Genomic DNA, 14,075 nt, shown 5'->3' on the forward strand with positions numbered 1-14,075 from the left:
AACAGCATGTGCGAGTTAAACAATGCAACCCACTACCCAATGAAACAAAAAGCCATGGTTTATTGCTTGCGCAAATCTGCGTTGGTCAAGTTACAAATTTTTCTAATTCAACAACTCGCGTAGAATTTTGCATCTAGTCTATTAGTGCAAATCGCGATTCCATGTGTTTGGTAGTTAAGAAAATGGTTGTTTAAAAAAAAAATGGGGTGTTCTGAGTAGCAAAAAAAAACTCACCATTGTTTGTTTTTAAACAACCATCTTCTTAACTACCAAACACATAGGATCACTATTTGCACTAATAGACTAGATGCAAAATTCGATAAAAGTTGTTGAGTTAGAAAAACTTGTAACTTGACTGACGCAGATTTCCGCAAAACTAAACCATCGCTTTTTGTCTCATTGCCGCAGCGGTGGTGGCGGGTTGCGTTTAACTCGTACAGAAGAAAAACGTTTTGAACCGGACGCTCTGTTTATTGAATTTTTTGAACATTTTAAAAAGATAAAGAAAATTGTTTTATGCAATATATTTATTTTTATTGATTATTGAAATTATATGGTTAAGGTTTAACATTGGTTTATAGGGTTATGGGTATAAATGTAAGGGTTGGTAGGTGTGTGTTTTTGGGGTTTGAAGGATTAGAAGGTTTATGTTCGTGGGGTTTGGAGGTTGATTGGTAGGGATACATTTGTAAGGTTATAGTTTAACTGAATTTTAATCCAAACTTGAAATATCCTCCTTCCCCCCTCCAACATCCTCCACTTTCCTTTCCCCAATCCCGGAAACATGTTTATTATTTGTTGACATAGCATCCCATGTTTGTTTTTGTTGCTTCTGAACTTATAAACGGTAAACTGCAAGTCACGATGACAATTTAAAAAAATAATGATGCAACTTCGGTAACACGACACCAGCACCAAGGAACGGCCAATTGAACTTGATGTAGTAAGATCTTTCACCAGCATAGGCTGCAACAACGTGCCACATCGGACAGCAACTACGCGAACATAAACGCTAAACCTATAACCAAAATTAAATGAATTAATCTTCAGCATCAGTGGAAATGATGTCAATGAAAAGACGAATAAATGTCACTTTGTTATTTACAAGAGTTAACCCAAATCATAAGTTTACCATTAAGAAAATTGTACATGTCAAATGCAACAGACTGGCTGAAAAAATCCATGTGTGATTTAGACTGGAACCAAGAAGAAGGTGAAGCTAAGACTTCAACTAGCTTTATAACAAAAATGATAGAGGTATAGCTAAACTATGCAATCTCTTAAGAATTATCATTATAAATGTTCCAAAGGAATCTACGGTTGGCACACTTTCCAATGAGCCATACAATTAGAAAGTTGATTGAAATAATTACTTCAATTGTAGCTAAGTGTTTCTTCGTGTGATGAAACACACAACAGTACAGGTAGCAAGAGGAACACCCTTTATCAGATGGCTGCTTCAAATCCATATTTATGTTGGGCAGCAACGGAAAGCTCAACTCCACCAGCACGTTATTCCTATTTTAAAAAAAAAATCTCATGAAGCAACAATTTCTCAAACAACAAAACATAAATGATTGAAGTTAACATAAACAACAAAATCCTTCAGAATAAATGTTGCAAAGGAATGTACAGTTGCAAGCTTTACCAAGGTTCAATTTCCACAACTGAAATAGGTTGAAAAGATAGGCACTAACTAAATCTGTAGTCTCACAGTTAGAAAGTTGAACATTATATTTACCCGAAGTGTTCCGAAGTGTTTGTGACAAACGTGAAGCTGGTACAGGAAAAAGAGACATTTTGGCAAAATGTTCAGCTGCTCAGGCCCAGCTCAGGCCACATGATCAGATGAAATTGCCATGTAGAAATTATAGGCTGTTACCAGATAAATACCTAAATTCACACAAATAATTAACACAGTCACATCCAAGAATCCAAAGAACAATTACCATTATTACGAATAAAAATGTCCAGAAAGAAAAGTACGCCGTATTAAGAAGTATCAAATCCAACGATACGTTTTAAACATGTGGTTTGATGGTTTCCAATCAGTGTCTTAGGAAATGGCGGAATTTCGTCTGGACTCTTGAGTAACGAAGACACTCGCGCCATCTAGCAGACATAATTTTAGCCACTTAGTGATATCCAACATATTCCTTTAGCAAATGATTACCTAATTGGCTAATTGCGGAAAAATCGCCGAATAATTAATCCCTAATATGGCCCCTAAGGTGAATGAGTAGCAGTACTAGAGCAACCAATTTCTATTTCTTTTCCAGTTCTTCTACATTATCTACAACCTGTACCTGTGAATTTATATCAAATGTTGTAGTTAGCTCATATCTGTAAAGGATATGCTGTGCTGGAACTTTGTGGCTGGAATGTTTTAAATTGTGGTGATGCAAAGTAGCAGTTCTTCCAGGACGCTGTTGGACAAAGTGACAACAGCTCCAACACATCTTCAAGGATTTCATTTCGTCTTTAGAAAAAAGAGTAGGCTACTGAGTATGCTGCTGACTGCAAACTCTTGATTACCCTGTGTGATGCACAGATCTATTTCAATAACATGTGTGGTTAGTTGTAATCTGTGGTTGTATTGACTTAAACCATACCTGTTATAGTCTCCTGAAATGATAAATTGTTGATGTTTCTTCTTACATTGTTTTCTGGCTTTTGCCAGGACTAGAAGCTGTTTTTTTGCTGGTGAACTGACTGGTTCACTGGAATTTCAGATACTCATGTCAAAATGTGTCGTAGTATGGCAGCTTCTTGTCGTAAAATTATTCATGAACTATTTCATCACCTTTCTATGCAAATCTTGCTTTACTGAAAGAAACACAGCACAACTTCTTCATCCCATTAAGCTCCCATTGCCCAAACATTAACCGCAAGGTTTTGTTTACTTTTACTTTGACATAAACGGATAAAAAAGTCTGTGTACATCTTGGAATATTTTGTTTATGCAACCAAAACGGGCTGGCCAGCTTTGGCGTCAACGGCAGCGGGAGCGACGAATGAACCGTAAGGGTAGCCGGAATAACCGTATGCTGGGTAACCGTAGTAGGGGGTGGCAACGGCGTGGTGAGAGATTCCGACCGGGGTGAGGACGCGCTGGACGACGGGGGTGACGGCGGCGTAGGCGTGGCCCTCAACAGTGGACCAGGCGAAGTTTCCACCAAGACGATCGGAATTGATGATGGCGCTGTCATGGGCCGGAGCACGGACGAAGGTGGTGGCTGGGATGACGAAAGCGTTGGCGGCAGCCAAGCAAACCAAGAGGACGGCGATCTTGAAAATTGTTTAAAAAATTAGTATAAATATCAGCGTGAAATCAATTAAATCATTTGATCGACTTACGACTTGCATGTTGAAGTGGAAAGAGGAGTCGTAGAAGCTAAGATGAGAAGAGTGTGTACTGTTTCTGGTTTTTGTGTTCCATTTCATATAGCTCAGAGTTACTACGTGCATATGGAACAACCACACCTTTACTTATGTGTCGTCCTCCAATTCCTGGACTTACAAGGGCACCAATGTCCCTTTTTACATCATCCAGGGATTACCTATTCTTTCTGAGCAAGACCGGCATTTAACAAACTTTAAATTTAGATCAATCGTATCTCGTTATTTTAAATAAGCAGAAAAATATAAATAAAATATTACGCACACTCATAATATTTTAAGTCCGGTAATAATTGAATAGTTAAAATTTAATTCGAAATTTCTCTAACTATCGCATCACTAACTAATAATCACATTTGTTGGGCTTCGTGTTGCCAGTTTGTTTCCCCTGTAAATGCGAATTCAAGAATGTCACACGTGTTGCGGGGCTGAGCTATAGCCTTGAAAGATCTTCCAGATCAGAACCTTGTCGTGAATTTTTTGTGACCGTGCGTATAGAAGAAAACGCCCAAACTCGCCCAACCCATCAGTGCATCACTGAACGGATCGTCCTTCGTCTCTTGAAAATAATCACGCAAAACGAGTACAATTAAAGCACAGATTTTGCAATTAGTAACTGAAACGAAATTTAAAAAACCAAGAGAAACGGGATTTTAAGAATTCTCTAACCCACAGGTTGAAAATTGGGTGTGTGCGACAATTGAGAAATTAAATTTGTTAAGGATAGCTTTTAGGATTGTTTTTTAATTCTCTTTTAACTCTCTCAACAATCGAATTTTAGATACACGAAAATGTCCTTACTCAATAATGTTTTGGGGTCGTTAACCTTTTGTATAGACTTTCAAATGAGATATCCCTATCCACGTATCTGTAATGCAAGTAAAAGCCAGCCGAAATAATTCGTATAGGAGCCAGCATTTCGGAGAGTTTGATTGATGGGCAGTATCTATGAAATTTGGTATATGTTGGTGTCTGGGGCACACCCAAAAGTAAAAAACCGGATAGCCACTTCGCTGTCTATCTCTTCTCTTTCAAATTAAAAAGAAAAGAGGAACTGGAAACAGCAATAAAAGAAAACTAAGGGATGGCTGTGCAGTGTAGCCGCCAGGTAGCGACCTTGTCACATGGGAAGATTCTACGACAGACGAATCGGCAACTTTCAGATCAAGGGCGACGCCTTGGACGAACGAATACCATTAATTGGGTGGGAGACCAGTTTTCCTCCTTTCCCACCTGAATCAAAGAAATTGGAATTGTGGGGGAGTTAAAGCCAGGTAAAGAAGCAAACCAAAAGAAATAAGAAAGAGAAGACGAAGAATGTCCGGCAACATCTCTGCTAGCATTTGCGTCTCCAAGGTTAGTCCAACGCCCAACGACTACTGCCGTATAAAAATGGATCGTAGCTCCTAGTTCAATCGTCAGTTACCGACAAGTTCTCAATTCAGTCTCAAGTCAAAAATGAACCCTTTGGTAAGAGACAACTTCTTCGATACAAAAACTTCTTCATCTTTAACATTTTTATAATTGATGAACGCTCTTTAAAAAATGTTGATTTAATTTCATAAACTGATTTCCTTTTGGCAGATTTTGGTCACTTTTTTGGTTGCCGCCGCATCGACCGCACCGACTAACTTGGTCAACCCGGCCGTCCCGTGTGCCCATGGAGTCGCTGCCGTGGCCTATGCCGCCGCTGCCCCAGTCCCTTACCCGGCTGCCCTGACCTACGCCGTCCCTGAGCCCGTCCAGGTTGCCGTTCAACCCCAAATCACTTACGATTTCCCCGTTCCAGTATCTGCTCCTGCTCCAGCTCCTGCCCCAGTAGCCGTTGCGGTACCAGCACCAATTACGGTTGAATACGACTTCCCTGCACCAATTGCTGCCTCAGCACCAGCACCAGTTGTTGTTGCTGCTGCTCCAGTAGCTGTTGCCGCTCCAGTCAAAATTGAATACGACTTCCCCGCTCCCATTTCGGCCCCAGCACCAGCCCCAGTAGTCCCGGTTGCTGCTCCCGTTGCCCTGCCGGCACCAGTCAAGATCGAGTACGACTTCCCTGCACCCATCTCTGCTCCAGCTCCGGCACCAGTTGTTGTTGCTGCCCCAGCACCAATCACCTATACCGGACCTGCACCAGTTAAGGTTGAATACGACTTCCCAGCTCCTATCTCCGCCCCGGCCCCAGCCCCAGTCGTCGCTGTTGCTGCTCCCGTTGCTTATGCCGCACCAGCTCCAGTCGTCCAGGTTGCCGCTCCCGTCAAAGTTGAATACGACTTTCCCGCACCCATCTCTGCTCCTGCTCCCGCTCCCGTACCAGTAGCTGTTGCTGCTCCAGCCCCAATTGCTTCCGCCCGCACCGTCTCCGAAATCACGCCCCAGGTGACCGCCCAACACCCGACCAAAGTCAACGTTGAAAAGTTCCCCGTTGAGGTGCCCGTCGCCGCTCCTGACGCCCAGCCCGTCCCAGTTCCAATTGCTCCCGAATACGAAATCCACCAGAATCACGCAGCAGCTGCCAATTCCATTGTCTGTGTCAATTTCCCCTGTCCCCGCTATTAATTTCTCAGTTGGGCAATCAAATATTCTTGATTGGGTGAGCTGTGATGTGATCTGGTTATCATCTATACTGTTAACTCTGTGCCCGCAGACAACAACTGTCAATGATTTGCATTTCATTGTTTTGTTTTCTACTCGTTTTTTTGCACGCAAAGAACCAGTTTTACAGTTTTACTGCTGCTACCCAAGTAAACCGCACCGGTTGGCCTTGGTAACAACTAATCAGTTGGCTGATTCATATAAAAAAGTGCGCTAGAAAATAGTATTAAACAAACAGCCAAGTCCATGCGTTAGTCTGCCATGTTACATTAGTTAGCCTTCGTAGCTTAGTAGGTTTGAAACGTATAGGAACGATTGCCTGGCGTTAAACTCGCATAGAATAATGAATGTATATCTGAATATACTGGGTAATCGGTAACAGCCGTGTTGTTTTAGTTTGTTGAATAAATAGGAGCAGATTGTATAATTAGGTCAGTTTATCCAACCTTATGTCGTCGACTATGTTAGTCTCCCAACACCTGAACAAACACAGAAAAGCACGGGCATTCCTAATTCTGCAATATCAATATTTGCGCCGTATTAATTCGACTGGCACACAGAGTATACCATCATGTACATAAATACGAAGAGTAAGTAATGAAAATCAACAAGTATGCCAAAAGCCTGCGCCTAATCAACAACATACGAAAAAATGGAGAGAAAGACATTGAGAATGGTACCGTAAGTCATTTTTGTTCCGAGACCATACCAACTTTTTTTTTTTTTAACTTTACGTTTTCTCCCTTATTCTGAAAAATTTTGACACCCATTTTAACGCACGTTTAATGGTTGCATTTAGTTCAGCAATTTCGGGTCTGCTGGTCGTCACTTACACTGCCCCGGTCGAATTAGACGAGAGCGACAGCCAGAAACTTAGATTTGAAAGTGGTAAAAAGTTAGAGCAAAGTTAAATCACTCAACAATTAATAGGCGGTTATCACAGCATACAGCGTCAAGCGGGAGGAGGAAGAAAGTAAAAAACAAATCGAACGGAAATACGAAGGTGTCGTGCCGATAAAATTTCACTCTTACAGCGGTAATAGCGGTGCGGTTGGTAATATATTTCCGCCTTGGAAAAGGGGAGACCCTGAGCCTCATCCTAATCCGATTCCGGCTAACAAACGAATGAAGACTGATAATCACAAAATTTTATCACGCACAAATCTAGATGGCACCGACGGTCTAAAAGTCGTTAGTAATGCAAATTTAAACAGAGAAACCCGCGCACATTTTCCCACATCTCCCCCAATGCCCGAGCACAAACTAAAATACGAGATGAATCCAATAGATGGCGATCTCTCAGTCACCGAGAAAAAAGACGACGGTAGTTACTCTTTCAGGTAACAAATATAAATCATTTCAAACTTCTGTTAGTTATAAATAATGGCAGCATTTCCGAGAGTGGCAGCCAAAGACAAGTTGGACCGAAACCAAAGGATATTGGCAATGTTAACCGCGAATCTTACTCGGACTCCATTCTCGATAACACCGCCGTCAACTGGGTTGCCGACGAAAACGGAATCCAAGTCCCCAGTGACCATTTGCTCGATTCTCCCCCGACAGATGGAGGCGTCGGAAAAATGCTCGCCGATTTAAAGAAATAACAGTAAAACGCTTTACATTTCCTTCGGTACCGAAAACTGTTTTGTCTGGTTCATCTGATTTAACGCCCAGTCCGTTCAATCATATTTAAACGAATAAAATTGTTTAAAATATCGGATTGACTCCGGATTGATGTCAGAAAATGCGTCATATTCACAAGTCTAATACTGTAATACAGTAACGATCGACGAAAACTTGAAATTAAAAAATTTGCGGGACCCTAATCAAATCAAGTATCACTGAACAACTTTGGTTTAATTACGATACTATTATCCCAACAAAAATAAAATTAATTAAAAACAAGCCTAAAAAGTTAAAAATGAAATACATCGGGAAAATTGATTTGCACACTCGAGCAACACCACCAAAGTCTATATAAGCTTGGCTACAGTCGTGCAATTCCAAATGTTGTCGTTGTTCGAACCCTTTCAACTTCAAAACAAACTCACTGTCCGAAAAATGTCGCCTTACTTCACTTTCTTCAGAAAATTTACGATTCGCTCGAAAGACTTCAGCATTTACTGCAAACCAGATGCGCATCATGGAGCCATACTCAAAATCACCCAAGCGACTGCTGCGGTACCTGGCGGTAAAATGGTAGTTAACAAAATCTACGCCACTCTCGATGTCGCCACTGAACTTTGCGAACGACTCAACGCGCTGGAACACCTTTACCGAGAATCCCACCCTCTTCCGCGCAATGGCCAGCTCCATTTTGAGGAAATTGTTGAACAAGACTCGACTTACAAATTGGATTTCAGCGTCAAGGAATACCGACAAAACTTGGAGATGACGCAGAGCAAAAAGATTCTGACTCGAGGGCCGTGCGACAGCATTAATATTCCGGATGTCGGGGAATTCCGTCGCGAACTGCTCCAGCTGGTGGAAGAGTTGTCGAACAATTACTTGACACTCAAGATCGAAACGGCCGATAATACCGGATTCTCCAAAGTGATTCGAGGTAATCGAGTGGCCGTCATTTATTGCCCGGTTCGCCCGTGGCCCTGGACTCGTTCGTATCCGACAGAAGTGCTTCTCTTTGACCCGATTTTGGTGGAGCTGATCCTATTCGATCGAGACGTCAAAAAGATACGCGAGCATTGCGATCGCACCTATCCGGACTTGATGGTGGACGCTTACGTCGACATGAACTACGATCACGACGAATGGAACATCTTTTACGAAAACCTGAAAATCCGCTGGATCCGTCGTGGTCGACAATTCCGCATCAACGAACACCTCGGAACTCTTTCCCTGAAGCACGAGGATCACTGGTTCACGGCCTGATACCAAACAAAAATCTCCTAAACTAAAATTTCTGTCCTGATTGATCAAGATTTGATTCTGATAATAAACATTTCATTAAAAAAAAGATAACTCGTTTTTATTTCTTTAGCATACGACTACCTCTTGTTAGTTGTACTTACAAAAAACCAGGAAGTGCCAGTGCAGGACTGCAGTCCTCTTAGTCATAAAATTGTAAGTGCAACTAGTAAACTAGTAAAAGTGAAAATACTTTCAAATTTGATTGTTTACCCACAGACAAAGATGTGATGTTACAAAACAGGCCTGATCTGCAGCTGTTCTACAAATGACTAATTTAAATATTTAATGATCCCTGACTGAGTAAACGAAAACGGAGATAGAAAACAGTTTCAGTCAACAGCCTAGCTCTGTACTAATCGTACTCCGTACTTTACGACTTACAATCAACGCCACCAAACAGTCAAAGATTAAGAATAGAGATAAATTTGTCCTACCTTTAAACCTGGGAAATACGGTCTGGCATCAGCAAGTGCTCCATCCGTAGAAAAGTTGAATACACCAGGCAGGGTAGGAAAAAGGGAGTCCTCGTGAATACACCCACATTCACATAGATGTACACGAGGATATTTAAGGATAGGGGAAGAGGAAACACGTAACTCGATCGACATTGGATTCTCCAATCAGGATTATGTTCGGTTTATCTAAATGAAAAATTAAAAATGTATTACGAAAAATATTTACAGAAACAACAAATGTGGAAAAGTTGAAAACGAGACAGTAGGTAAACTCTTATTTTAATAAATGTGATAATCAAAGGTTACCATTTAATGCACTGCATTTGTTCAAGTAATGCATCATTAAAATATCTAGCAGGTCACAGGATTAAAGTAACAAAAATCATTAGCTATCCTTGCAATGACACTGAAATTGTTGTGATTTCAGATCAATGCTAGCACAAGCAAAACTTGTATATCTTGTTGTTACGAAGATTGGCTCTGGCCTCAAATCTCCACAATGAAAATGATAGTGAAAACAAACTGTACTGCATCGACAGAGGGCTTACATGAAAGATGCTAGTCAGACACTAACATTTCACAAATGTGGAACAGATTTTAACTCTTCTTTACGATCCCATATTCCTATAATCATCCCATTTGTATTTTTGGTTTAATTTACCTGTTAAACAGCAAGGAGTGTGTATTGAGCGAAACTATAAAGGGACGTGACATCAGAGTTGACACGACGACCACATTTAAGTAATTTAATTTGTTGTGCTGTTTTCCGTGCAGCCACGGTACGTTTTCAAAAAAATGATCACTCAGTTTTCTTCAGAAGAATTATAGTTTTTCATGTTTTCGAAACTTTCGAGTTTCGAAACATCGAAAGCAGCAGACGACACTAATATTCTAATTAGCCATTTTGTCATGATTTGTTTATAAGATATCGATAATCCGCCGTTATGGCGACCGTAGAACTCCACCGACAAGAACTGGATGTAATGCTGCGCTGCCGTGCGTGCCGGCCGATTTGCGATTTCGAAAAAAGATTGTTTCATAAATAAACACAAAAAAAATTATAATGAGTAAAAAAAATTAACTAGAACATAAAAAAATTCATAAATTAAAAAAGGACTAAAGATTCTCCTAACAACACACAAACAGGCTGAATTGAAAACTGCAAATCATATCAGCCATACATTTTATTTTTTTAAGGCACTTGCCGAGAACCGTCTATTTATCTTACGGAATTTCTCATTCTTAAAATTGTTGATAGGTTATTTCAACCGTTTTGAGTTTTGACCGCTTCCGCTGCGTTGGAGCTTGGATCACTTTATTGTTGCTTAGCTCGTTCTTCCACACTATTGTTTCCACTGGTTAGGCATTCTTCCACACATTCTGTCTATATCATTCTTCCCGCGGAATAGTGTCGTGTGTAGAAGTTGTTGCTTGTTGCTTTGCTTGTAGCCCTTGTGATGCCCTTCTAGAGTTGTAGGATTTGTAATGGACTTATTACTACTGTTCCAGGCAAAAGTTTAATTTTTTTTTTCACTTTTCTCCAGTGAATTCGTCTGAACCAATGTAGTGTTGTCTTTCTTTGTTGTTTTTAGTTGTGTTATATTTGGTTTTTTCATTTCAAAGTGTGTGTTTTATTTCTTGATCAACAGGTGGGTCCCTCCCAGTAGTTTTTGTTCATGAGCATTTTCATTTCCTCATTTTTGCAATCTTTTTTTGTAGAAATGGAACCCAGGAGAACTAGAAGCTCTCTTATTTCTCCATCTTTAAAACCTAGTAGAAATACGAGGATGGTCAAGTCTACACGTGTGCCTTCTCATGAGTTGGCCAAGCTGAAGGCCTCAAAACCAATGTTAGTTATCCCACAGCCTGTCTTAAGAATTCATGAATGCCTTGATGAAAATGTCAGAATGGCCCAAGTTGAGTCAAATGCCTATATTGCATTGGGAATCAAGGAGGAGCCTATCGATGAAGAATATGATGCTGAAGGAAGACATTATGAAGATGCTAACTTTGCACCAGTGGAAAGCTTTGCTACCGAAGATTGTTACAATCAAGACAATGAGTATGAAGAAACTGAAGGGATACGTACAACAAGAGCCTCAAAAAGAAAAAGGTTGGCAGGTTTGACAGAAAACACAGTCAACAAAGAAGATGACAACAACAACAAAAACAAGACAACTAGTAAGAAAAGATCAACAAAGGAAAAGAAGGGTAAAGCAAACTACGTATTCCAACCTATTGTTTCGAATGTTCAATCACTTGCTGTACCTATCATCCCAGAAGTTGACAACTTTAATGCAATTGTTGTATCAGAACAATCTGCTGAAGTTGTTGAAGGAAATAACAATGTTGAAAAACAGTTCATCACATTTTCCGAAAATGATGCACCGGAAAAACAGAAATCGCGAAGCCTTCGAGAATTGCCCATCGTCGTAAAGAAAAACTCAATCCTTTCTCTGTCATCAGATTCGGTCAACACTGAAAAAGATGTTGATATTCAGACTGAAAAATCCAATGTGCCTTCAAACGACTGTTCCTTCAATAATCCCATAAAAATTGTCGCCTTTCCTGCTTTACCCGAAGAAGCTGCTCATGTAACAGAAAGGGATTCATTTTTATCGCCGGCCATAGAAGATGAAGACGAGGAAGATCTAGAGGAGGAAGAAGAACTTGAAGAATCTTCTTCGTCTTCTTCCGAAGAAGAATCTGAAGCAGAAATTACTCGTAAGATTTTATTTATTTTGATTGCGCTAATATTTTAACAATTAGTTAATTCTTCTAGCCAAACTGTGGGCCCTGAAGGAAGAAGAAAGACGTACTCTAACTTGCAGCGTCTGCCAAAAAAAGTGCTCCCGTACTTCAATATTAACTGCCCACAAAAAGAAGCATTTTGATACCAACACTTATTTTTGTACGCACTGTAACAAAACTTTTAGTAGTGAGAGCAGCTACAAGCACCATATCGCTTATTCCGGATGTAAGTATTGATTCTCTCCCCATTAAGTGAATCGTTCAATATTGACTCTTTCTATTTTTGCTTCTTCATCCACAGTGGCTCCTTTTAAATGCGATCAATGTCACAAAAGCTACTACACTGAACAGAAGGCCGAGACACATCGCGCCCAGTGTCAGGGTAAAAATACGGAGCGAAAGTTTCACTGCGAGGAATGTGGAAGATCTTACGTGATGCTCTGCAGCCTGAGAACGCACATCCGTGAACGTCACTCGGACTTTAAACCGGTCAAAAACTTGTGCTGTGAAGTATGTGGAAAGCGATTCAGACACAAGAAGTATCTTGAGCTGCACATGTACAGCCATAGTTCCGAGAAAAAGGTATAATCTGGAAATTTTCTCTATTTTCTACGTTGCGTCATTACAATTCAAAACGTTTTACCATGTAATAGTTTGAATGCGACATCTGTCACCGGAAGTACAAGTCGAGCGATATCTTGCGTCATCATGTCCGCATGGTCCACAAGAATTTGCCGCGGGTGACCTGCGAAATTTGTCAGAAAGAGGTGAGTCGTGTTTCACTCAAAGCCCACATTAATCGACACCGAGAGAAGCAGGAAGAAGAAGAAGAAAGTGCTCGACATCTCTTGAGCCTTAGCATGACAGCCGACAGTAATGCACCTTCCTGTCGGGTGTGCACAAAGTATTTTGAGAGCGAAAAGCTGTTGGAAATGCACGCGTGTGAAGGCCGGGATGGAGGTTCATCATTTCCATGTCAGCATTGCAACGAATCGTTCACTTCAGCTACCGAATTGGTCGGTCACAGCTGCGATGGCCTGGATAATTCAAAGTCGAGAAATACTGCTAAAATCTACAAATGCATATTTTGTAATCGAGAATACGGCTGCCATACGGTAATTGAATTATTAAGTTCTTCGGTGCAATCGATTTTTTTTTTCTTCATGAATTTCATTGGAAATTATAGCCTTGGCTGTATCACGTGCGGCACCACACGAACGACAAACCTTATCCTTGCCCGGAATGCGATAAATCCTTTCGTCTGAAACAAGGATTGAAGGTACGACGAAGGATTTCGAAGCCATTCCAGGTTTTTCATCTTCTTATATTTACTTTGGTTTAATATCTGTAGGTTCACATGAGGAACCATACGGGCGAGAAGCCCTTCAAATGCGACCAATGCCCTGCTGCGTTCAAACAGAAACCATTCCTGCTGGACCACATGAATACCCGTAAGAAAACGAAAGTCTTTGGATTTTGTAATGATTGTTTCACTGTGATTTTTTGTACCCAGACACCGGTAACAAACCGTATCAATGCCAAAAGTGCCTTGCACGCTTCTCCGTACGCTCGGCTTTGTCGACGCACAAACGGATCCATCGTCGAGAGTTGAAGCGCAATTCCGAACTTGAAGCGGCTTCTTCATCCTAAATTTCCACGAGATCACTCAGACAAATCCACCATTCCTACATTGTCTATCTACAATTCTACATGCATTTAACAATGGGACCATTTCTCTTCCATTACTCTTGAGATTTTGAAACGCCTTAGAATGAGTTAAGTAATACTTTTTCTTATTTTCTCAGTATAAGAAGTGCCTTTTTGTCGAATTTACCTCTTGGTAGCTCGCTTTAACTGAACTTCCCACCACTCGCACCAATTTAGCGATATTTCCTTTTCTATTACACACAACCCTGACCTTTTTTTAGAAAAATAAATAGACGCACGTTGTTA

At 40.7% G+C, this 14,075-nt stretch overlaps 4 protein-coding genes and 1 long non-coding RNA gene across 5 annotated transcripts; 3 read left to right on the forward strand and 2 right to left on the reverse strand.

The window, feature by feature from the left end:
- Positions 1-956: 956 nt before the first annotated feature.
- LOC124195589 lies at positions 957-1,670 on the reverse strand. Its single transcript, XR_006875303.1, has 3 exons — positions 1,649-1,670; positions 1,374-1,518; positions 957-1,018 (listed from the first exon to the last, which is right to left on the reverse strand). It is a non-coding gene; the product is annotated as an uncharacterized LOC124195589 (long non-coding RNA).
- Positions 1,671-2,942: 1,272 nt separating this feature from the next.
- Positions 2,943-3,516, reverse strand: LOC124195588. Its single transcript, XM_046590072.1, has 2 exons — positions 3,358-3,516; positions 2,943-3,288 (listed from the first exon to the last, which is right to left on the reverse strand). The coding sequence occupies exons 1-2, from the start codon at positions 3,466-3,468 to the stop codon at positions 2,959-2,961; spliced, it is 441 nt and encodes a 146-aa protein (XP_046446028.1). The 5' UTR covers positions 3,469-3,516; the 3' UTR covers positions 2,943-2,958.
- Positions 3,517-4,772: 1,256 nt separating this feature from the next.
- Positions 4,773-6,367, forward strand: LOC124195586 (skin secretory protein xP2-like). The gene is made up of 2 exons (XM_046590070.1): positions 4,773-4,869; positions 4,984-6,367. Exons 1-2 carry the CDS (start codon positions 4,858-4,860, stop codon positions 5,950-5,952), a joined length of 981 nt encoding a protein of 326 aa, XP_046446026.1. The 5' UTR covers positions 4,773-4,857; the 3' UTR covers positions 5,953-6,367.
- Positions 6,368-6,661: 294 nt separating this feature from the next.
- On the forward strand, positions 6,662-7,893 carry LOC124196141. The gene is made up of 5 exons (XM_046590955.1): positions 6,662-6,669; positions 6,788-6,876; positions 6,932-7,042; positions 7,157-7,328; positions 7,379-7,893. The coding sequence occupies exons 1-5, from the start codon at positions 6,662-6,664 to the stop codon at positions 7,590-7,592; spliced, it is 594 nt and encodes a 197-aa protein (XP_046446911.1). The 3' UTR covers positions 7,593-7,893.
- A 2,820-nt stretch (positions 7,894-10,713) lies between these two features.
- Positions 10,714-14,075, forward strand: LOC124195582 (zinc finger protein 431-like). Its single transcript, XM_046590061.1, has 8 exons — positions 10,714-11,020; positions 11,091-12,095; positions 12,154-12,348; positions 12,424-12,704; positions 12,776-13,237; positions 13,309-13,401; positions 13,474-13,573; positions 13,636-14,075. The coding sequence occupies exons 2-8, from the start codon at positions 11,093-11,095 to the stop codon at positions 13,770-13,772; spliced, it is 2,271 nt and encodes a 756-aa protein (XP_046446017.1). The 5' UTR covers positions 10,714-11,020; positions 11,091-11,092; the 3' UTR covers positions 13,773-14,075.

The sequence above is a fragment of the Daphnia pulex genome, chromosome 6 (genome assembly GCF_021134715.1).
Source record: "Daphnia pulex isolate KAP4 chromosome 6, ASM2113471v1".
NCBI lineage: Eukaryota > Metazoa > Arthropoda > Branchiopoda > Diplostraca > Daphniidae > Daphnia > Daphnia pulex.

Coding starts and splice junctions, on each gene's coding strand:
- LOC124195582 (XM_046590061.1), top strand. CDS start 11,093: ATGGAACCCAGGAGAACTAGAAGCTCTCTTATTTCTCCATCTTTAAAA. Junction 12,349..12,423: donor CCATATCGCTTATTCCGGAT/GTAAGTATTGAT, acceptor CTTCATCCACAG/TGGCTCCTTTTAAATGCGAT. Junction 13,402..13,473: donor GTCTGAAACAAGGATTGAAG/GTACGACGAAGG, acceptor TAATATCTGTAG/GTTCACATGAGGAACCATAC.
- LOC124196141 (XM_046590955.1), top strand. Junction 6,877..6,931: donor GAAACTTAGATTTGAAAGTG/GTAAAAAGTTAG, acceptor CGGTTATCACAG/CATACAGCGTCAAGCGGGAG. Junction 7,043..7,156: donor CGGTAATAGCGGTGCGGTTG/GTAATATATTTC, acceptor GCACAAATCTAG/ATGGCACCGACGGTCTAAAA.
- LOC124195588 (XM_046590072.1), bottom strand. CDS start 3,468: ATGCACGTAGTAACTCTGAGCTATATGAAATGGAACACAAAAACCAGA. Junction 3,289..3,357: donor TCCACTTCAACATGCAAGTC/GTAAGTCGATCA, acceptor ACAATTTTCAAG/ATCGCCGTCCTCTTGGTTTG.